Consider the following 24,437-nt stretch of genomic DNA (forward strand, 5'->3'; position numbering starts at 1 on the left):
CAGTTGGGCCTGGGATTATTGAACTAAGAACATGTTTTTTGTAATTATATCTAAATAAATGAAGTTTGGGTGTTAACTTATCCATCACCTGGAGACACTTCCAATGAGGTCCAGATAACTCCACTTTGTACTTATTGTAAAATAAAAAAAAGTTATTGCAAAACTTTTTTATTATTAAAAATAAAAAAAGCTTTCTTCTGTTATATACAAATAAAAATTCAGTATATTCATCAGTTTAATTATATACAAACAAAATTTCAGTCTATTTAGCAGCTTCATTATCGTCATCAGTGCCAGAACCTGAAAACCATGACCACTACCAATTTCTTATATTTAAGGACTTAATAATATCTCATTTAAACCAGAAATTCTAGCAGAAACGCTTACATCAGTAGTATGTTGGTATTCGAAGGTGTGGTATATTGAGAAATTTTCTGAGAATTCATTACTCTATAAAGGTATCAGAAATATTTGTGATACCAATACTAAACTTTTCTTTCATACAAACTTCTAAGCCGATTTGGGACTGTGCGAAGAGTTTTCAACTGACAGAAGAATAGACTGAGTGAGGAAATTCTCGTCCCCAACACACACTCACATTAAATACATTTTGAACATAGACTCATGAATTTTATTATTCACTTGAACAGTCGGTTAAATCACCGGAGTTGAAATAAACAGAAAATGAAATACAATGTCATTTAGGTTCTCATCTATAAGTCGAAGTTGTATTAGGCCAGTAAAGAAAAAAGAAACCCAAAAAAATTTTACATGACGAACATAGATGCAGTAAATCTTTCAGGTCGCAGTATGGAGAGGGACTTAATCTATATTTACGATATTATCTTTAGCAGCTAATTTGACAAAAAATTCAAGTATTTGGTTTTTTTTTTCAGCAATGTAATTGAGAATTCTTATCCCTTAGTCTATATTGTATTACATAAAAATTGTATGTAATTGTAGTCTTTGTATCCATTTCACTTCTTGCATTCATGGCACCATCGAGATCTAGCCAATTCGGGAATACTAAACGATTTGTTGCAGTTGTTGCACGAAAAAGGTGGTTCCATGCCATGGTGAACTTGAAAATGAATTAATAAACACGGCTGTGTATCGAATTGTACATTACAAAATAGACATTTAAAAATTAATGTTGGTATGAATTTAGTGCTGCATGATACGTTATCGAGAATCAATCTATTCACTTCGTTGAGATGACAGAAAGACGTATGGGCGGTGGTGGTGTCCTCAAGTGCCGAGAAATAGTTCATCTGGATTTCCATTTTGGGTATTAGTACCTCGCATAAACCGACTTGTCTATTTAGGTTAGGTCTGAAATAAAAAGATAGTTCAGTAATACAATATCGCACCGGTAATGTGGCGCAAGTATTTGACAAAATCAAAGATTTGCGCCACATTCCTGGAAAAAAAGCAATGAAGGCTGAACGAATTCTTATACCTCACGAACAGCTAAAATTTTGGTAATAATATATGTGGTATAACATACAGGGTGATCAACTTTTGTGACAAGGTCTGTTGTATCTGTTATAGGAGATACCAAAAAGTTATTTACAAAAATATGAGCTTCACATTTTAAATTCCACCTAGTTCTGGAAGTGTTTCAAAGACTGAGGTAATTATATATACAGGCGATTAGAATTTAATAAGTTAATCTAAAATATAAATTTATACAGTTAAATAAATAAATTTTATAAATTAATCATGTTTTAGTGATAGTTTTAGAAGACTTTAAATCAAAATAAACATTGCAATATTTTATATCAACTTCCTGAAGGGATTTCTCCATTATTGGCAAAAATAATCAATGCATGTCTAAAACACAGTGATTTTCATACTGCCTAGTAAATACCTAACATGACTATGATTCCAAAACCTGGAAAACTCCTCACCTATATGGAATCTTACCGTCCTGTCTCTCTTATCAACATCCTCGGGAAGATTCTGGAGAAAATAAATACATAAATTATAATAACATCGCCATCGCCACATTCCTCGATATTCAAAAGGCTTTCGATCATCTCTGGCACAACAAACTGATTAGAAAGTTAATTGAAATAGGCCTACCCCTACAATTCATAAATATTGTAAAAGCATATCTGATTGACTGATCTGACTGCAAAAGTAGAGATGCACAATCAAATATCCATGCCTTTCACTCCTAAGGCAGGAGTCCCTCAAGGTTCCATTCTAGCTCCTTTCTGGTATGTAGTATAGAACAGCGACATCAAAAGTCGCGGTAACTCTTGCTTTACGCAGATGACACTGTCTTAGTGTCCACCACCAAAAGATACAATCCTGTCTTTAATGGGTTGAATTGGAAGATTTCCTTTTCGTCATTTTCGATTTTTCTTCTCAAAGCTTTCATGCTTTTGTTTTCTTCTACAGTTTTGAAAATATATAATAAAAACTCAAAACTAATTTTTATAATGTCTCCCCTCCACATTCCTTATGCACGCCCATTAGTGAACGCCAGACGATTATTTCCGATCCAGCTTATACGTAAGAAACAGCGGCAGGGTTGCCTTATTATATATTTGAATTAAAACATTGAATTGATTCAAAAAATTGGCGATGACTGGCGCGGTTATATTGCCTTTCAAAATTGGATGATGATATTAAAAATGAAACACTAATTGACACAAATACTGGTACAAAATTTCCATGAGAAATTTACGAAGAGACAGAAATACGAGACAGGCCGAATGCTATGCTATGTACCTATTTCTTTTTGGAGGTAACCATGTACGTGTGAAGATAAAATTTTTATATGCCGACTGTTAATACAACAGAAGAATGGGTACAAATAATAAAATGGTACTTTGGAGGCAATTCAGTAGAAGAAACTATTTATTTTTTATGGCTTTTGAAAATAAGCCAATACCTATAGAAAAAACGCAGATGTAAAAAATGCTGCCCATCAGATCAACCTCGCGAAAAGAAAATTTCTCAAGAACGAGAATTTAGATAAATGCAAGTGTGTGCATTGGCTGAAGCGACGCCGTGTTCAAGTAAACAAATTGCCGATGAAGTTGATTTGAATGCAAAAACAGTGAGGAATATTTTGAAAAGAAACAACTACCATTGTTATAAAATGCAGACAACTCAAGAAATATTTCCTGATGATCAATTTAAATGGATGCAATTTTGAGAAATTATGATGGAGAGATGCCATGCAAATAATTTTTTTGAAAAATATTTGGTTTACAGATGAGTCCTCCTTCACAATTCACAAGAAACATAATCCATCCGTTGTACGTTATTGGTCTCAGGAGAATAAGCATTTGAGTGTGTCTATGCGTACGCAGTATCCACAAAAGTTGAATGTTTGGACTGGAATTTTGGGAGACCATATTATTGGTCCTTTTTTCATTGAAGGCAATTTAAACGAAGTCAAATATCTCCAATTACTGCAAAATAAAATTCTTCTTGCACTTCAACGTCTTCAAATTAACTTCAACGAAATTTGGTTTCAGCAAGACGGCTGTCCTGCAGATAATGCAAAGCCGTTAGAGACTATTTAGCGTTAATTTTTGCTGAACATGTCATTAGTACAGACGGTACAATAAAATGGCCCCCTCGGTCACCCGACTTAGCTCCTTTAGATTTTTATTTTTGGGGAATGCTAAAAACGAAATCGTACAGGCATAAGTTCGAGCTAGCCAGCAACTTAGAGGAACTAAAGGAAAAGATAATCCAACTTAGCCAAAACATATCGACAGATGAACTCAACGCCATGAGAAATGCGTTGTATAATAGATTTGGTTACTGTTCGTTACAATTTGGTGGTCTGTTTGAACATTTATTACCTAAGAATTTTATTTGATTTAGAATTTCTAATTGTTTGGAATTATTTTTAATTTAAACAGTAGTGTTGGAATTATTTTTTATTTGATTTCATTTTTATAGAACAAATTTTATACTTTTATACTAATTTTTATCTTTTTTTGTTTCATTTTTATAGAACTAATTTTTACTTTCACACCTACTATCTCCAAAAAATCTAAACAAAAATATGGTTTTAACGATATTTTGGAAAATACCAAATAATATCTTTTTCGTCCAGTTTAAATTTAATATAATACACCTACTCCTTCCTAATGCTTTACTAGTACTGTCTTTATTTATTATGCTTAATGAAAGACCAACCCACGAACCTATGCAATATGCATGGTATACCAAACTAGTTCTGTTCTGCTCGTTACCACAGTATTAAAATCAAAGTGTCGTTACTTTGACGACGCGACGTTTGCCAAATATTTTTGTATGAAGCTTTTTTATTGTGGCATCATAATGCAGTTTATTATTTTTATTCGGAATGAGGCACAATGTGACTTTAAAATAAGCTTATTTTGATGCTTAGATTTCCAATTCGGAAATCCTACTTAAAATACGAAACATTCATAAATTTTATTTATATAAAACGATTTCCGAAGTGGAAATCAAAATGTTAAATTAAACTTATTGTAAAGTAAAATTGTGGCATATTCCCAATAAAAAACAGTAAGCTGCTATTTAAATCAATTCGTCAAAATTTGATTATCTTAGAACATTGTTCAAATGCTAAAAAGACAACAGGTCAAATAAAACCAATAAGTTTGGCAACGTTGAACTTCCCCTCTTCTGTTGAATTTATTATTTCCACTAATGCATTTTCGACGATATAAAGGGTGGACCTAATACACCTCTCTCTTTTTAAACAGGTGTTTCTCACTTCATCTCGCGTAAGGTCCAGACTGACGATAGATTATTACCCAGGCTGTATATATATTTTCCAACACTTATTGCAGCATTGACAATAAGACAATTATCAATCAATAAATAAATGAACCGATCTTTATTTCAGTGATCTTGATGGTCACATATGACAAAAATTAAAGAACATGCAATGTTTTATTCAATAATTCATAACTTTCAAGCACATTGAGTTATCAGGATGAACGGATGAAAAATGTATATGGAATGAACCAAACCTGCACACCTGGATAATTTTGACTGATATTCAGATGCTATATTTTAACACAGGGTGTTTTAAATGCATGTGATAGAAACCTAATGTTGTTTTTCTTTGTATAATGTGTATCAATCTGGTATTACAAGTAAATAATTAATCTTTATCTGTATTAGTACACTCAATTTAGAATAGATAAAATTTAGAAGGGAAAGGATAACTACAAGGGCAACTACAATTAATAATACTTATCACTAGTTTTTGCATACTTACTCTTTATTCTCAAGTTTCTTGTTTCTTATATAAGCCTGTTGTCCAATATTAAATACTACTACAGTATTTGTTGCGAATGTATTATTGATACCAATTTCTTTAATGTCTTTAAGAAATTCTTCAAGCAGGACTTCTATGAGTTCCAATGTGTTTGCACTGATCTGAAAATGTAGAAAATCATTTAAAATTAAAATCTCTTGTGAAAATATGCAGAATAGGCCAATTAAATAGGTTCATAATCATATAATATGAAACAAACCATAAACAATTTTCTGATATATTAGGAGAAGCTTTACAAAGCATTTAAACAATTATTGTAAAGTGTACAGTAATATCCAATTACATTACAGTAATATCCAATTACAATTATTGTAAAGTATCCTCCATGGAGGATCCATCATCTACATCAAAACTGATATTAAATTCAAAACATTAGATGTCTCTAACTTAAGTGAAGAAATGGTGTGTGAGTGCTGTGCGATTTCTCTGTTTATAGCCAATAGGAAAATTTGTGTTATTAGTGTTTATCGTTCGCCATCAGGAGAAGTTCAGAGTTTTCTGTGTAAATTACATAATATATTGGAGCTATGCAGTAAGTCATATCATGATATTTATATTTGTGGGGATCTAAACATTGATTATCTTGTCATGTCTAATAATAAGCAATCTTTTAATGAGTTTTTAGTTAGTTATAATCTGAGAGTCACATCTGAGGCTCCTACAAGAGTTTTCGTAGATAAAGTAGGTAAAACATCATCTACAAAATTGGATTACATATTGACAAATATCGAACCACATCTTTATAAATCAAATGTGTTCGAGGGTCACTTCAGTGACCATAAAGTATTTTCACTTAGTGTATATTTGCAAGCCAATAAAGTATCGAAAAAAGATAAAAAACCCATCAGTTACAGGGATATGTCAGATGAAAATATGCGGATGTTTAAAGCAGGGATTTCTTCTACAGTTTTTGATGAAGTTTATTCACAATTGAATGCTGAATATGCCACAAATTCATTTGTTAGCATTTTAGATTACAATCTAAATTTATATTGTCCAATAAAAACACGGTATAAAGCACACAAAAGAAATAAGGCTACATGGGTAACAAATGAGGTAAGACACGCTAGTGAAAAACTAAAAAATCTACACTGGATAGCAAAAAATATAGGGAGTCTCGAGTCTCAAGATACCTATAAACAGGCAAAAAAAGAATATAATTCTCTATTAATAAATACTAAAAAAAACTTTCATAGTGACTTAATTAATCAATCTTACAATATACCAAAAACAATTTGGAATTTAGTAAACAGTGAAACTGGTAGGCAAAAGAACAGGTCTGATATTATTCTACATTATGATAATAAAATTATTACCAAGTCTTGTGATATTGCTAATTCGTTTGCCTCATATTTTGCTACAATTACAGAATACAATCTTCAAACTCATTTTGGCACATCGTTACCTTCTTCTTGTACTACCTCAAAAATGTGTAACAAAACATTTTTCTTTTTACCCGTAACTCCAATTGAAATAAAAAATACAATCGATCAACTAAAAAATAAGCCTAGTACTGGTATTGATAACATATCTGTAAAAATAATAAAACTGATAAGTGATCATATATCGATTCCTTTAACCCATTTAGTTAATCTCTCAATAACAACCAGCCAATTTCCATCCATATTTAAAATGGCAAAAGTTATTCCAATCTTCAAAAAGAATGACCCTCATGATATTTCAAATTATAGACCAGTATCTGTCCTTAGCATAATTTCAAAAGTAATAGAGAAGGTTGTATACAACAGAATGTTAAATTTTATAGAAGAATACAATTTATTAACTCCAACCCAACACGGCTTTAGATCAAAAAAGTCAACACTCACGGCTGCATGCAGCTTGTTTGAGCGTATTTATGATGAATTAGATAGTAGAAACCACGTGGCAGGACTATTTTTTGATCTATCACGTGCTTTTGACTGCTTAGACATAACATTTATTCGCAATAAATTATATAACGTTGGTTTTAGAGGGATATTTCTAGAATGGATAATAAATTTCTTAAGTGACAGGAAGAGTGTTGTTAAGATGAAAGAATCAAGCTCAGAACCATACACGACAAAGAAAGGAGTACCACAGGGATCCGTGCTGGGACCATTATTATTCCTAATTTTTATTAATGACCTACCAGATCACATAAGGGCACTTATAATATCAATGTTTGCTGATGATACCTCGTTAATAGTCTCTGCACGTACACTAGAGGAATTAAAAATGACAATGAAGACTGTTGTTGACTGCTTTATACGCTGGTGTAATACCAACCGACTAATATTAAATATTGACAAGACGCAAATTATTTATTTTCATTCATACAACTCATCTAAATATGACTATATCTTAACCATCCACGATAGAAACAATATGTTATCTTCCACTCACTCTACAAAGTTTTTGGGTGTATTTATTGATTGTAATCTCAAATGGTCAGAGCAAGTGAATTCAGTGAACATGAAATTGAATAAAGCTTTTTATGCTATATCTAGAATTAAAAACACACTACCCATCTCGGCATTAATGAACGTTTATTATAGCCTTGCTTACAGCCACATGTGCTACAATGTAATTTTGTGGGGGAACTCAGTAGATAGTAACAAAGTGTTCATTAACCAAAAAAAAATTATCCGTAAAATTTTTAATTTGGATTATCAACAGTCTTGTAAACCAGTTTTTATTAAACATCAAATTTTAACTTTCTACTGCCTATATATCTATAAATGTTTACTTTATGTCAAAGAGGAAATCAATTCATTTCCAGTAAATTCAGACAATCACTACTACAATACAAGAAGTGCTGAATCTTTACGAGTTCCTAAACACAGAACATCCCAATTTCAAAATTGCTTCAGATATATGGGACTGACCTTATACAATCATTTGCCAAAAACTGTGAGAGAAATACCACTTATCTCTAAATTTAAAAAAAATGTTAAAGATTTACTCTTAAGAAAAGCATATTATTCTATAAATGAATATCTTGAGGATAAACTGCAATAGCTTCATATTTTACTTGTAAAAATGTTATTTTATATATTTTATGTTTTGTCAATTTTTTTTTACACTGTGAATGTTGTATTATACACATTAATGTTTTTTATACCAAATTCTGTAGTGACGTATCCTATACATTTATTTTGAATGTCTTAAAGGATCAATAAAGATGACTATGACTAATAAGCAAATACTAAATTACAAACTTAAAAGAACAATGATTGTAGGATGCCCCTTAAAAAGATGGCACGAAGGTTTATGCTGGAACATGCAACAAATGCTTAATTAACCTTGGAATGAGAAAGAAAATATTAACTTAATGGATAGTCGAGAAAATTACACAGCTGAACAACCTGAGGTAAAGAAAAACAAAAGTATCTATACATATATTTATGGATAGGATTGCCAGGAGTGGCAAATCTATACATATATTTATTTCAACATACCTTACTCTTCATGTTATAGCTGCTAAGCACCTGGACAAATTGTTTTGCATAAGCATACATCCTCTCTAGAGTATGAACCCATCTGCTAGTCTCTTTGTTAATAATCCTGGCTTCCTCTATAAATTTAACTGCACCGAACGCTACAGAACACGAAGTCAGATTTAACCATCTTCGATATTCATTTTTGTTAAATCGTTTAAAAGCAAATTCGCTACTTCTAAATTCTATCCCCACATATGGCCAATTCACGAATTCTTTTAGTGATATGTCTGTCCATTCAGGTTCTAAATGGCGATGTATTGTTATATCATCTGAAATAAAAAGAAAATACAGTAATACCTGGTGACTTACCAATCCAAATGTCAACCTCTTCTGCTTGTGTGGTGATTTCAATCATCCGGTAGACCCTGCTATAAGTAATCACCACTTATTGACCAACCTCTCCAATGGGAAGAGTCAATAATTGGTAGAGCACTCTTTTGTCCAAGAAATTAACCCTGAAGGCAGAAGAACTTGTTAAGGGTATAAGCAAAATACAAGGAGAAACTACTGCATGAAAGAAGTATCTATTATGGCAATAAGAGATATACAGAATTTGGTACAGGTTGTCATCAAAACAACTAAGAACTGGTAAGATTATTAACTTTCATTATGGGAATAAGTGAAACACACTGGATAAATATAGGCAACAGGTTATCAGAGGTGCATACTAGTTGGGAAATCTTGAGAATGGAGATATAAATGGAATGAGCCTAGTTCTGAATAATAAAATTGCCAATTGTTTTAACCACTTTGTACTTATGTCAGAAGGAATGCTCATAGTTCAACTAAATGCAACTCCCATAAGAATGAACATCATTCAAGTGTATCGTCCTACAGTTAACACATTCAAAGAAAGTATTCAGATATTTTATAACGACCTACACAATATTTTCAAAAGGATTAAGAGAAAAGAAAAAATACTAATAGTGGGTGATTTTATTTGTAAAGAACAAAGTGGAGTTTTGATAGATCCTTTTGGGCTAGATGGATGTATCCATTTGCATTGTTCTTTTGTTACATCCTGTTATCCCTGTTCTGATTTTTTTTTTCATGAAGTCATCGGCTTTTGCACAAGATAATTCCATTATCGCTGTATTAAATGTGTTCTAAGCTACTACCCGTAATTAAGATTTGCAAATTGCATTTTGCTGGCAATGCAGCTAATAACAATATTTAACACATTATGAAAGTACAAGGATAAAACAAGTAATGAAGACTTTACTCACAATCCGTTTAACAATTTCAAACTGGTCTTGTGAACATATTGTGAATAAAGTAATTTTTTATTTATTTTATCCTCTTATAAAATTAATTTAAATATGCAAGGTGGTGTCATTTGAATTTATTATGTATTATAGAATGTAAAATGAACTTACCCTTTTTAACGTCGAATACCAGAGTAGACAAATATTTTGGAGCTCCTTGTATGTTGACAACAAATGGAGCCATTTCTGTAGGGGGCACTACAGTATCTTCTGAGGAGTTTACTTCAGCTTCATCTTCTTGATTCATAATTTCGCTATAACCGTTCTTTATTAAATAATTTAACTTAACACTTAAGTACTGCCTGAATTTCAAAAACCAATCCTTAAAACTCAGTTTACCACTATAATATTCGGGACTTTTCTGCCAGCCTGGCCAGTTTTTCATATAGTAAACAAGCATGTGTGGTAAAACTATGGCCAAAGCTCTGTCTAGTTTATCTAGATCTATTAATACTTCGTGCCTTAACATTAATTCTAATACAGCAGTATCTAGATTTAATTGTTTGCGATCTACTAAGGTCTGAAAACATCTTTTTAAACCAGTCAAATGTCCTGCTTTCGGGCGCTCTTTAGATGTACTTGGACTTTCAGCATCCATGTTTACTCAAAACGTGTTTGTGTACGTAGTGCACGTTAGAATAAAAATATTTAAATGTATGTTTATGTTTAATTATGTTTTGTTATTCAAAACAAACCTTACAAAATACAAAAATACATGTGTTGAGACTGTTGAGTGTTGTGCGTGTTGTGCTACTTAGCACAGCACACTCTCACTTAGCAGTGACAGTCCTGTGTTAACAAGTAAAACGTCAATTGGCGCATTGCCTAGTGTCAGGGTGCGTAACTATAGGTATACATGCCGGTAAATTCAAAAGGCGCGTAAAATTATCCAAGATTGTAAACTCATATTTGTTACCAATCTAGTTTAATTTATCTGTGTTACTTAGAACCACAGAACACGTAATAAAAGCCACACAAAACGTAATTTGAGTCTATTGGCGAAGGGAGATATATATGTTCTGAGAGATAAGTAAATTTAATTTTTTATTTTTTGAGTAAATAGCTGCAACTACTGTATGCATTAATTCATGTTTACCTAAAAAGAAAACTTAAAGCCATTTTTGTTTTTTTTTGGCCATGCCATGGGTTAAAGACGCCATGGACGAACCAAAGAATACATTTATCAATTCAATAAAGATTTACAGTTTTAATTTTAGAGAAGTCACTCACACTGTGACTTCTCTAAAATGAGTAAATCTCATGCCCCTTTGTCGTAGTCTTTTTTTATTTGAACTAATGCAATCTTCCATGGTTATAGCTTGATAAAAGGATTGTGGCATATTATGAAATTTTCTTTCCACAATAATATTTGTCGAAATTTAACCGACTCATCCTCCAATAGAGTTTCCGCTTGAAAGATACTGGATATTTCTAAACATTTATAATATATTATAGTTCAGTTATTCCAATTCCTTCCGCTGTTTTACAATAAATGGAACATACTTTTTTAGATAATTCTTGTTTACAGCACGGTACCCTCCTTCCTCCTTGTCTCATTCGTTTTTGCGGCAATTACAATATTATAATTACAAGTTATTAGATTACAAGAAATAGACAAATAATATGATAGGGACACCTACAAGACTGTCATGAAAGAAGAAAATGTGGCTGTGTATTAGCATGCAAAAGATAAGAGACCACAGAAAAATATAGGAGATGAAGAAGAGTCCTAATTTCAATTAAAATGTTATGATAAAATGTGGTATAGTGCAATTTTTCGTTTTGTAAGACGAAGAATCTTTCTAGGACTTCTCCTCTTCCTATCTTTTAGTTATTGCCTTATTAGCTACGTAGGAAAAACCGATTTTCTCAATAACGATGATGTAATGGTGGTTAAAAGAACCCAGCCTTTCATTTGGAGGAGTCTTCAACAACACAATTCCAGCAGTGACGAGACTAATTGTAGGAACTCAGTGCAAGGAAAGGTGTTATTAGTAGACGATCGCGGTTACGTGTGTCCCAGGAATGAAGTTCTCCAAAACGGGTGCTGCAATGAACAGTCGCCAGGTGTAGTGCAATATTTATGTGAAACTTGCAAACCCAACAATTGTTGTACAATTTACGAACACTGCATTTCTTGTTGTTTACAACCTGATAAGAAAGAAGTGCTGGAAAATGTTTTAGGTAAAGCCTCTGAGCAAAATAGTGTTCTATTTGCTTCTGTTGCAGATCATTTTGAACTATGTTTAGCTAAATGTCGTACAAATTCACAGAGTGTACAACATGAGAATTCTTATAGAGATCCTAAGGCTAAGCACTGCTTTGGTGAAGTTGCCCCTGTGAATGTAGATAATGAAGTATGATCGTTTGTCATATTTTAAACCCTTTAAAACACAACAGAGGTAGTTCACATATTCCTTTATATTTGGTAAATTTCTTTATGGATTAATAACATCTTTTATAGGAAGTAAGATGAGAATAGTAAGAAGTTTATCCTTTTTGTCAATCAATGCTATTATCTCTAACACTACTACTTTATTATCTTATGAGGCTGTTAATGATATCACCAAAAATTTTATTAAGTAGATAGATATATTCAAATAAAGTAATTTTAGGCAATTTAGTATTGATTATAACTACTTTTTAAAGTAGCAGTTATAATGATTTTATTATGGGATAGGTATAGAGTTCATATACACCCTTGTTTCCAATAAATTGATACAGGAATGATAATGTAATTGGTATTAAATAAAAAATGAATGAATTTGCATACAAGAAATGCCATTTTTATAACAGATTTAAAATCTTACTCAGAGTTTTAGTTACTCCTACTGTGTGATTTATTTTTTTTTTAAATCTTGTCATTTGAAGATTTTTCGTTTAAGTATGTTGAACTTATCACGCATAAAGATATTTTAAAAGAACAATGGAATTATTTTGAAGGCATATAATAAAATGAGACAGAATATTTCTGTTCTTATTAAGGACTATACTAGAATATTATTTGAATTAGATTTTTCTCCTTATTATTTGGCAAATTTTAGTTGTTCTCTGACCTTCTGATGCATTGTGGCAATGCAAGAAGTGGTCGAAGAAGTTACTGTTTCAACTATAAGTAAGCTTCCCATCTTTTTGCAGTTAGTGGGGCTGTGTTCTTTGTTTGCACCTCTCAGGGAGAAAAATGATTTTTGCCAAATATTTCTCCTGTTTAATCCAGATTTTACAGTAATCCAAAAAGAGTACAACATACAAATGTATTTCTGATTATATCTTTTTACTTTTCAAGCAAATTTATGCATTATAAACAGTATTGAAGTTGGACATCCTTTTGGCAGAACTCTCACTATTTTGTATTATTAAAAAAGCTATAAAAGCACATATGAGTGATATTTTATTTATTATAATATATTTAAATTATGTTTAGTAGTACCAAAATTTTCTCAGATTGATTTAGTACCTCTTTCTTTTGTGTAAAAGTTCACAATTCAACTATTTCACAAATTTTAATTAGGGAACAACTAGTTATATTTACTGCACTGTAACTCAAAGCACTTTTTATGAATTATATTTATAATTTAGCGATAATAAATTTTTTACCTATAATCATTGTTTTATTAACATTTTTAACCTATTTTAAAAGAAATATCTACTGAAAACACAGGGAGAAAATAAATGAGTCTTATGAATGCTACTGTTTAGATACATAGGTACATATCGTAAGTTTTTCATATTCTCCAAATATGTTCAATGAGATTAAACTCACAATGGCAAAGGGACAATCTTAACACATTATGTCCAAAATTATGTATAATCTCATCTATTGCTTCTTTTATGCTTATCTTGCTCGTTGCTTATTTAAAATTTCAGAATTGTATGGGACACTATCCAAAATTATTACAGATAATGTAAACTTGGAAGCAGTTTTTCTTTCAACTATTTCACAAACATATCCGTATTCATGTTATCATGATAATCAGATGATTTTCATTTTGACGAAAACACAAGATCCGCTCCATCCATAAAACCATGTTTTCTGTTTTTGAAAACTGATTTGAGATTCTCATTCGAATCTCTACAGTAAACATATCAACAATTAGCGATAATTGATATATAATATTAGCTTGTTAGTTTGGACAAAATAAGGAATTTTTGAAGTTATACTTCTATATGTGCGCTCCACGTTGGAAATTTGTACTGGAGTGAATCAGTGAAATCATTACATATGTAAGATAATGAGTAAGAGAGAGACAAAAGATATATATTTTCTCTCTCTTCCTCTCTCGAGAATAAAAATGTTGCTTTTGTATATATATTTAATATTATATATATATATAATATAATATTTATTAATATTATTATTTATGTGATATGTTTTGTATTATTTATTAAATGTTCATAATTATTTTAGACTTTTGTATTTCAAAATAATCTCAATAAATCACTGTATGACCAAGAACTGTCAATTTTGAAACACGTTTGTGTTATGTCTAATTGGCAAATATTTTAGAAAAGGGTCAAAAAACTGTCAAACTTGAAGCACGGTTTTTTGAAGAAAATCTTAACAATTTGTCGATTTTGTCCATCGAAAGTAGGAGAGAGGTTCTGTCAAACTCATTTGAGGTTGAGGGTTGAGGCTATCTTCGGTTTCCGTGATTGGCTTTTGTGGAGAGAGGTTGTATTATAATAGTTCTGTTCCTATCTTTATAAACTTTAATTTAATTTTTAGTTGTATATAAATAATTTTTATTGTTTAAAATCAATTGAAAAAAAAAGATTTAAAGAGGTTTAATAATGGGGGATAGCACAGGGGGGGTTGGTCCTCCTAGTGTTGAGATGGTAATAAGTAAGAGAGATGATTCAGATATAGAATGTAATATAAATTTAGACAAAACATTTGTAGGAAATAATGATAATTCGGAGACCACTAATCAACATGAGAGTAAAAAAGACAAAAAACAGTATTCTTATCAGTATACCGACACTGGCCCATTTGAGGTCTATATGGAATCAAAAAACAATAACGTCGGAAATTATAGTTTTTTAAAGCTAGCAAAATATATACATGATAAGAAAATTGAGAATATACAAAAAATTCATAAAAAGGGTAAAAACCGAATTAGCGTTATTTTTAAGAAATGGGAATGTGCTAATAAATTTGTTTCAAATATAGAGATTAAAAATGATGGATATGAACTCTTTATTCCTGCTAATAAAGTAACTTGTAGGGGTGTAGTAAATAATGTTGATGCAAGTATTTCTGATGTTGAATTAATTAGTTTTTCGGGTACATCCTCAGTAAATATTAAAATTTTGGAGGTAAGACGTTTTAAAAGAAAATCAAAATATGATTCAGGCAAATACATAAATACAGAGACAGTTGCTTTTACCTTTTCAGGAAAACAAATTCCAAAAGAGGTTTCTATATATGGGATTCCCTTTAGGGTAAAGCCATATATGATTCCGGTGGTTCAATGCTATCATTGTTTTCGTTTTGGCCATACAAAAAATCAATGCAGAGGGGATAAAAAATGTAAAAATTGTGCTGATAAAGCACATGAAGGTGAATGTATGATGAAATGTCTCCATTGTAGTAGTAATTTTCATGTAAGTACTTTTAAAGAGTGTCCTGAATATGTCAGACAACAGAATATTAAAGCTGTTATGTCATTAGATAATCTCTCTTATTTTGAGGCAAGTGAAAGGTATCCATATGTCTCCAATAAAAAGTTATCAAAAGAAAATACATTTAGAGTAAGCCAGGACGAATTTCCACCTCTATCAAATCAGGTTAATATACCTGACAGAATTCCAATTAATGAGCAATGGATAGAAAATATTCGAAGTAACCCAGAACAGTGGTTTAGCAAAAAAACAGAAAATAGCGGGAACAAAAATAAAAATTAACGAGTCAAATAAAACTTATGACAGAGAGCTTCACAATCAGAATTTAATATCTCCAAATGGCAGATTTGAAGAAGGAACCTTCTCTGTTAGTTCTAAAATTCCTATCCCTGGATGTTCACGTACAGAACAACTAGAGAGGGAAACGGAAAAAATATTGAATGAAATACTAAAAAAACTGAATTGGAGACATAAGGAAGACCTAATCACCTACTTGAACAAGCTAATTACACATGAAACTTCAACAAATAGAAAATTATTAGATCTAGATGGATCCCAAGAATCCATACATCCTACAATGGAACATAAAAAGTTTAAACAGTAATTATAATAGTTTAAAGATTTTTATACACGATTTTAACCCTAAAGTAATATTATTAAATGAAACATGGTTAAAAATAAATCATCATTTTTATTTAAGAGGGTATAAAATACATCGATTGGATAGATTAGATGGTTATGGTGGTATTGCTACTGCTGTTGATAATAGTTTGGATCATAAAGTAGTATATACTTATAACAATAATAATAGTAAAATTCAAATTTTAGCAGTTAAAATAATAGATTGGGACATAACAATAATTAATATTTATATTCATCCTGGGGCAAAAATAGATTTAAATGGATGGGTTGGGCGAATAGAAAAAATCAGAGGCAATAAAATTATAATGGGTGATCTGAATGCACATAATGCACTTTGGGGAAGTCAGGTAACTACTAATGCTAATGGAAGAATAATTGCTGACTCTCTAGAGGATTTGGATCTAGTTTGTTGCAATGATGGAAGATCCACACGGATTACACTCCCAGGTCAGAATGCTTCAGCAGTAGATCTAACACTAATCTCCTCGGAAATAGTGAACAGATGTCAATGGGATGTGTTAGAGGACTCGGGTGGTAGTGATCATTTCCCAACGATGTGTAAAATCCAGACACAAATTCAACATACATCTATCCAAAAAAGTTACAAAAGAAACATTAAAAATGCCAATTGGGAAAAATATTGTTCAAAAATAGAAGAACTAATGAAAAGTGGGTGTAAAGAATATAGCACCTTTACGCAAATTATGGAGAAGGTGAGTGATGAAGAAATACCCTTTTTGGAAACAAAAAAGCACACAGGAAAAAAGAAAAGTCCTCCATGGTGGGACACGGAATGCTCAAATTTAATTAAAATGAGGAAAGAAAAAATCAAAAAATACAAAGAAGATGCAAGTACAGATAATTATATAGAAATCAAAAAAATCTTTGCCTATAGTAAAAAAATATTTAAAAATAAAAAAAGAAATAGTTTTAGATGCTTTTGTAATGGACTAAATAGGGACACTCCTCTAGCAGAAATATGGCGAACTGTTAAACAGTTCTCCACATATCAAAATGCAATAATTCCTGCCAAACTTCCCAGCAAACACATAGCTTTGGATATATTAAATAAATTAGGAATTGATATAACAGATCCAGAATTTACTGTTATCCAATCCAATGACAATGTGGAGGACATTTCCAGAGAGGAAATAATAAGTGTAATTAAAAAAAAGGATAAGGCTACTGGCTTAGATCTAATAACATATAGTATGATTGGCAAACTTCCTCAGGTAGCATTAGAATCACTGTCAATAATATTTAATCAAATAATGAACAGAAAAGCTGGATTTCCACAAGAATGGAAAAACACTCTTGTTATTCCTTTCTTAAAACCCTATAAAGATCCATTATGTGCAGACAACTATAGAAATATTGCCCTAGAGTCATGTGTGGGCAAAATACTCCAAAATATAATTAAATTAAGAATTGAACAAATAATTGAAAAAAATTGTATATTGAATCCAAAACAGTTAGGATTTAGAAGAAATAAAGGGTGTAACGATAATTTAGCTTTAACAATAAATTATATTAGAACAGGATTTAGTAAAAATTTAAATACAATCGCAATTTTTTTGGATATTAGTAGGGCATATGATACTGTCAATACGTTTTTGCTATATAAATATCTAATAAAGTATGGTATTCCAACAACCTATACAAACCTAATTATGCAATTCTTGCTCAATAGAAATATTTATATTAAAGATAAATCAAACAATATACTAGGCCCAATCCAAGCATCAACTGGATTGCCACAAGGGTCTCCTCTCAGTCCAATATTGTTTAATTTGTACTCTAAGTCTTTACATGATTTAATCAAACCTGAAATGGAGTGCTTCCAATATGCAGATGATTTTGTAATTCTGGTACAAGGGTCAGATATATATAAATCAATTAATTGCTTAAATACTTACTTACAAAAATTACAGGAGTGGTTTGAAACACACAACTTTAAAATCTCAGCACATAAATCAAAAGCAATAATATTTAGAAAAAGAGCTCAAGCTTATAACTTCCCCCACCTTATGTACCAAAACATGGAAATCCCATGGAAAAATGAAATAAAGTATCTGGGGTTCCATCTACAGTGTAACTTGAATATGACAATTCAAATAAATGATATGATAGCTAAAGCAAACAAAGGAATTAATCTTATGAGAGCAATTTGTGGTACAAAATGGGGATCTGACCCAAACATTCTTTTAAGCTTATACAAAGGGATAGTAAGATCTCATTTAGATTATGCAGCCAATCTTTTAAATCCTTGCAGTAAAAGTCTGATGATGAAGTTGGAACAAGTACAAAATGTGGCCTTAAGGATTATAACAGGTTGTCTACGTTCTACACCAATTTTAATATTACAAGCGGAATGTTCAGTATCCACACTAAAAGTTAGAAGGGAAATATTGGCTCATAAGTATATATTGAAACAAATGTCTGAAAAAAATAACATAGTAATAAGAAGTTTAAATAAGTTAAATAAAGCTATAAACGCAAATAACCAATTTTGGAAGAATAAAGCTATACCAGACTACTCATTAGCATATACGGACATACTCAAAAAATCAAAAAATATAATCCGATACAAAATTAATCCCATATATGAAGTAGAAAGAAAAATTCTTTTGTATCCTATTACAATTAATAGCCTAGAATATGAAAAATATGAAATTGAATCTAATGAAATGTTTTTAGCAAAATATGGTGGAATATATAGTAATCATACCTATGTATATACAGATGGATCTATCGACCCACAAACAAACCAATCTGGATTTGGAATTTATATACCACAGATTAATTACAAATTTTCATCAAGGCTCCATAATTACACACAAATCTGTACAACTGAAATGATAGCTATATATAAAGCTATCTCTGTGTGCATTGAGAAGGGGATCATGAAAGCAGTTATCTTTGCGGATTCAAAAAGTGCTTTATCCAAAATTTCCAGTCTCAAATGGGATCAAATGGATTACGTAACCATAATGACCAAAAAACTATTGGTAGAAGCTAATAATATGGGATTCTCGATAGGAATAGAATGGGTACCTGGACATCAGGGGATTAAAGGTAATGAGGTAGCTGATAGGCTGGCGAATATTGGGAGAGAATTAAGAGTACCATATAATATAAAAAATGTTAGTACAGATATCTTTTGCGTTACAAAAAAAGACATTTTAACACAGTTCTACAATGAATGGCATTCCCAAATTAAACATAAAGATCCAAACTATTGCAGATTGCAGTGTGATTTCCCCATAAAACCATGGTATGCCAAATGTGGGTATATGGGCAGAAATACCATAACATGTATTAATCGTTTACGTAGTGGACATTGCAAAACTCCTTGCTATCTCTACAAAATAGGTAAAACGGAAACACCGATATGTGAATGCGGAACCATTGGAACAGTGATCCATATCTTCTTTGAATGTCCCATAAACAAACACAAAAATATGGATCTGTATTTAGAACTAATAAAAGCAGGAATAGAGAGTCCAATATCTTTACATAGTATTCTATATAAACCCTCTGAGAAAGTTATAAAAATAATTATTAAATTCATCAAATTTTTTCAAATCGATCTATAAAAAAAAAATTTTTTTTTTTTTTTTTATACTTGTCAAAACAACAAAATAAATCTAGAAAATACTGGAAATATCCTAACATACAAAAATGTACGTCCTTAAAATCCTTAATCCTAACCGAAGGTAGCATTACCCATATACCTAATGTGACAATGTTTGGAAGCTACCCCCAAACGAGAAAAGTCTAATCTAACCTTAAATGAAGATGATAAACAAATGGAAAAGCTAATCTTTCAGTATCACCCAGTTGTCAATTAGCAGTAAACAGTAACCTTAAATGAAGAAGATAAACAAATAATGGAAAAGCTGATCTTTCAGTATCACCCAGTTGTCAATTAGCAGTAAACAGTAACCTTAAATGAAGAAAATAAATAAATGGAGAAGCTCATCTTTCAGTATCCCCCAGTTGTCAATTAGCAGTAAAAAGTAACCTTAAATGAAGAAGATAAACAAATGAAAAAGCTGATCTTTCAGTATCACCCAGTTGTCAATTAGCAGTAAAGTAAACAGAAGTAGAAATTTATCTCTGGTTGTGCATTGCCTAGAGCAAGACGAGCATAACCTTACATGTACTGGGTAAATGATTATATAATCGAAACCCAAAAACAAACGAAGAAGAAGAAGAAGCAAATATTTTAAGTGTTTGGTTCATAGGCTGGTGTATGTGAGTTCGAATCCCAATATGAATTTCGTTTTTTATTTTTGAAATATTTAAAAACCCCACGTTAATTTTTTTAAATATATGTAATATACGCAAAAATAAAATGAAATTGATCTGGCAAATTGGTCCTCCTGAATGATTCTTCTTCTTTCTGCATGTTTCATTGTTGTAGTTTCATCAGCCTTCTGTAGATGATCTTCTCCAGTATTTTTCCTATTGTTTCCAGTAGTGAGATTAGTCTGTAACTTTCTGGTCTTCTTCCGTCCTTCCAAAGTGTGCAAATTAAATATTACTTGATTTATATCTAAAACACATCCCGCCATTTTCGCTGTCAATACACAAACACACTTTTTCCAATCACAAGTACTACTATGAAAAACTTATTAGGGTACCATTACTTTCTTAGGCTTATGTTAATCTATCTCAAAAGTCGCTGATTAGAACCACATTAAATCCTAGATAATAACTAATCTGGTTGTAACAAATATTTTGCAGGTAAATATAAAGCACTTAATGGAGAAGTGCCACCAAGTGGGCCTACGAGGGCAGTCCCCAAGATTTCTTGTTTGCGACTCCCAGTAGATTAACTACATAAACAATCTCGATATTTGCCTATAAATTAGATTATGATATAGTTAGTTTTTTTATATAGAGCTAATTTTAATTTAACTCGTTTATTGTTTATTGTAGTCTCATAAATGTGTCGAAATGGTGTACGCTAAATAAATAAAAAAAAAAAATATCATTTAATGTTTATTTACGACTGTACTTTTTTAGCTGAACCTTTTATAAATGAATCACAAATCAATTTCAGAATTAATTAAAAAGAAGAATACTAAACGTCATAACGAAATGTCATTCAGATAATAAATATAGTGCTAGAAGTGTCAACCATTGATAAAAAAAAAATAAAAGCGGAGATTACAATTATATTACTAATTGCAGTTTGCCAAATGAAATGACTGTTCTTATTTTTCGGAGAAACTTTAAAGGCAAGTAAAATAATTTTGCAAGATCATGTGGGATGTTTGTCGAGGCTAAACTTTTGAAACATTTGTTTTGGTTTTTTATTAATATGAAATTAATGTTATGTTGAAAAGAAATATTTAATACTGAAGGTAGGGTATGAAGTGTATATAAAACTGAATACATATGGAATTATTTCTTGAATTGATTTATTTGGTTTTAGATGGAGAAATTTGCTGTTGATCTAGACCAAGTTCTCAATGACTTTGAATACAGTGAATTAACTGATCAGTATAATTCTGTAAGGAATCCTGTAGAAGCTCCTAGTCCTGCTACTCAAAATAATGTGTTGAAACACTCCATTAACAATGTTTTTCATAGTTTAAATGAATATTTGAGCAGCAGTATTGATGTACCTGCTGTAGATAATGATAATTTGAGTTCTAAAGAAAAAGATTTAGATAGAGGAGATAATTCTAATTCACAGAGCAAAGGTAGGTGATAGCGGAGAAAATGCTTTAATTATAGTACATATACAAATTAATGGTATAGTTATATGCCATATTTTACTCCAATAAACAGAGCGGGAATATTCCAGTATAGAATACTTAAAATATATTGAAACATCTTTTATTTCCCAGCTTTGAATTTCAGCTTAGTCCTTTTAGTTTATGTTACTAAAAATATTGAGTTGCAAGTAATTATAATTTCATATTTATGAAAATTCATTACATGTAGGCCATTCCTAGTACAGGAAAAAACATAGAGGTATTTGTTAATACTTAAAGGTCATAGGATGACTAAGTGTGAATAAAATGTGTAGTTTGGATATTATCAGTAGTAACAACAAGTGATTGAATCATAGCATTTGTCTTTCTACTTTTCTTATATGGAATAGGCCCAATAAATAGCAGATTACACTGCTAGTGCCAGACTTTATTATTTAAAAAAAATTAAACACCAATGCTAAACTGTGGTGAATCCAAAATGTTTCTTTTTGTAGGAATTATTTGATATCATAACAATTCTACACAATCCATTGATTATCTTTGAATTTTCTGTCTATACATCATATGATTTTTATATATTTCTTACAAATTAAGTTAAATCTGCTTCCAAATGATAATATTTATATGTTTAATTTCAGAAGTATGTATACAATATCCTGAAAACAATGGGGATAAAGGAAGTAACATCAGTAATGTCGAAAATACATCTTGTGATATTAAAGCTGAAAATGCTTCAGTACAAGAAATTATCAAAGATAATTTAATGGTAGCTAATAATGACTCTATTGAAGAACTTACTCCTGATACATCTGAGGAAATCATATTTATAGAAGGTGAAAAAATCAAAAAAACCTATCCTGCCAGTCAATTAGAACATACAACTAAGGGAACTGAGGAACTTCTCATTGAAATAGAAGATGTTAATGATACAACTACTGAAAATAAATTAGACAATACAATTACAGAGAATCTCAGTAAAACTGAAGTAGAAAAGTCTGATATATTAGTGGAAGAAATTAGTTCTAAAATTTTGGAAGATCTAGTAGTAAAAACTAATGAAGTGGATAATCAAGTTGTTTGTGAAGACCCCATCTATCCAGAAGTACTGGAAGTCAGTGATGAATCAGACAAAGAGGAAAATATTAGTAACATAAAAAAAGATCAACCTGTAGTAGTAGGTTTTGAGGCTGTAACTAATCTAGAGGATGATGAAGTGGATAAGTTGCTAGAAGAATTAGAAAATGACCAAGATTTACTCCAGGAATCTCAACTCCTACAGCAAGAACGTAATAAAGAGGAAAGTAGGGATAATGAAGACAAAAGTATATTAGTTTTAGAAAAACACGAAGAAGTTGGAGAGTCAGTTGATCAATTTCCAATTACACAATTATTAAAAGAACCAAACATTTTAGTACAAACTGATTCAGAGACACCTACAATAGAAATTGTAAATGAAGAAGAAGCAAAGGATATTCCTATAGATAAAATAGAAGACAGTAGTGTTTTGCCAAATGAGATAATTCAACAAGAAGATAGAGAACATTTTGAAACAGTTCTACAAACACCTATTAATAAAGAACAATCTTTAGAAATTACAAAGGAACTCATTAGAGAAGTTGAACCACCAGAGGTTCTAAAAGAACTAGTTAAAATTGAAGAACCTCCAGGAGTACTGAAAGATCTAGTTACTGATGAAGAACCAAAAGAAACTCCAGCAGAAAGTGTGACAAAAGAGGAAAAAACACAAGCTCAGAAATCAGTAGATAAACAAGAAGTAGGTGAAAAAGAAGAAGCACCAATACTTCTAGAGGAACCTGCCAAAGAAAAAGGGGATGCTAGTGAGCAAAAATTATCAGATAAAGAAAGTATTGCTGAATTTATACCCAAAGAGGAAGAAACTATTAATACGAATGAAGAACTTGTTGAAAATGTTGAGAAGAGTTCCAAGGAACAAGATGCTGGTAATACAAGTGACGAAAAGACTGAAACAACGAGTATTAAACTTGAAAGGCAAGATAGTGCGTCTAGACCACAACATTTACAACTTAAAGAAGAAGAAAAGGAAAAACAAAGGGAAATTAATCTAATAGGTAATTATTTATACATTTTTGTATGTCAATTGTGTGCTTTCACATTATTATATAGAAGTATAGAAAAAAATCATAATTTAAGAAAAAAGAGGTTAAATCTTTGTAAATGAGTATATATTTAAAAAACCCTTAAAAGGGCTACATCAAAAACACGAACGTTTTCGGAACAACAGTTCCATCATCAGGTTAAAAATACAGGTTAACATGCCTGAGCCACCAAAATATTAGGGTAAAGACCCTTTAAAATATATAAAGTTACCAAAGATTGTACATAATGTTATTATTATTATTTGATGTTTAATATTTTA

At 31.0% G+C, this 24,437-nt stretch overlaps 3 protein-coding genes across 4 annotated transcripts in view; 2 read left to right on the plus strand and 1 right to left on the minus strand.

Annotated features, from left to right (window-relative positions):
* Nucleotide 1: 1 nt before the first annotated feature.
* LOC140441066 (uncharacterized) lies at nucleotides 2–10,794 on the minus strand. The gene is made up of 4 exons (XM_072531494.1): nucleotides 10,158–10,794; nucleotides 8,740–9,050; nucleotides 5,243–5,403; nucleotides 2–1,332 (listed from the first exon to the last, which is right to left on the minus strand). Exons 1-4 carry the CDS (start codon nucleotides 10,642–10,644, stop codon nucleotides 978–980), a joined length of 1,314 nt encoding a protein of 437 aa, XP_072387595.1. The 5' UTR covers nucleotides 10,645–10,794; the 3' UTR covers nucleotides 2–977.
* A 942-nt stretch (nucleotides 10,795–11,736) lies between these two features.
* Nucleotides 11,737–13,647, plus strand: LOC140441070 (SREBP regulating gene protein). The gene has a single exon (XM_072531498.1). The coding sequence runs from the start codon at nucleotides 11,804–11,806 to the stop codon at nucleotides 12,407–12,409; it is 606 nt and encodes a 201-aa protein (XP_072387599.1). The 5' UTR covers nucleotides 11,737–11,803; the 3' UTR covers nucleotides 12,410–13,647.
* A 7,778-nt stretch (nucleotides 13,648–21,425) lies between these two features.
* Sara (Smad anchor for receptor activation) overlaps nucleotides 21,426–24,437 on the plus strand; it is a 38,861-nt gene continuing 35,849 nt past the window's right edge. Inside the window, exons 1-3 of one of the 2 annotated variants that reach the window (XM_072531499.1) lie at nucleotides 21,426–21,556; nucleotides 21,754–22,024; nucleotides 22,678–24,129. In XM_072531499.1, the coding sequence (XP_072387600.1) occupies nucleotides 21,754–22,024; nucleotides 22,678–24,129 (1,723 nt within the window). In that variant the 5' untranslated portion in view covers nucleotides 21,426–21,556. Of the gene's footprint in view, nucleotides 21,683–21,753; nucleotides 22,025–22,677; nucleotides 24,130–24,437 lie in introns of both variants that reach the window. The other variant, XM_072531500.1, reaches the window with a different exon arrangement.

Source organism: Diabrotica undecimpunctata, chromosome 5, assembly GCF_040954645.1.
Source record: "Diabrotica undecimpunctata isolate CICGRU chromosome 5, icDiaUnde3, whole genome shotgun sequence".
In the NCBI taxonomy this organism is placed as follows: Eukaryota; Metazoa; Arthropoda; class Insecta; order Coleoptera; family Chrysomelidae; genus Diabrotica; species Diabrotica undecimpunctata.

Excerpts from the sequence above, each read along its gene's own strand:
- LOC140441066 (XM_072531494.1), bottom strand. The coding sequence starts at position 10,644 with ATGGATGCTGAAAGTCCAAGTACATCTAAAGAGCGCCCGAAAGCAGGA. Across the intron at positions 9,051-10,157 it reads GGTATTCGACGTTAAAAAGG|ATGATATAACAATACATCGC; the intron begins GTAAGTTCATTT and ends TTTTTATTTCAG. Across the intron at positions 5,404-8,739 it reads GCTATAACATGAAGAGTAAG|ATCAGTGCAAACACATTGGA; the intron begins GTATGTTGAAAT and ends CTACATTTTCAG.
- LOC140441070 (XM_072531498.1), top strand. The coding sequence starts at position 11,804 with ATGTGGTATAGTGCAATTTTTCGTTTTGTAAGACGAAGAATCTTTCTA.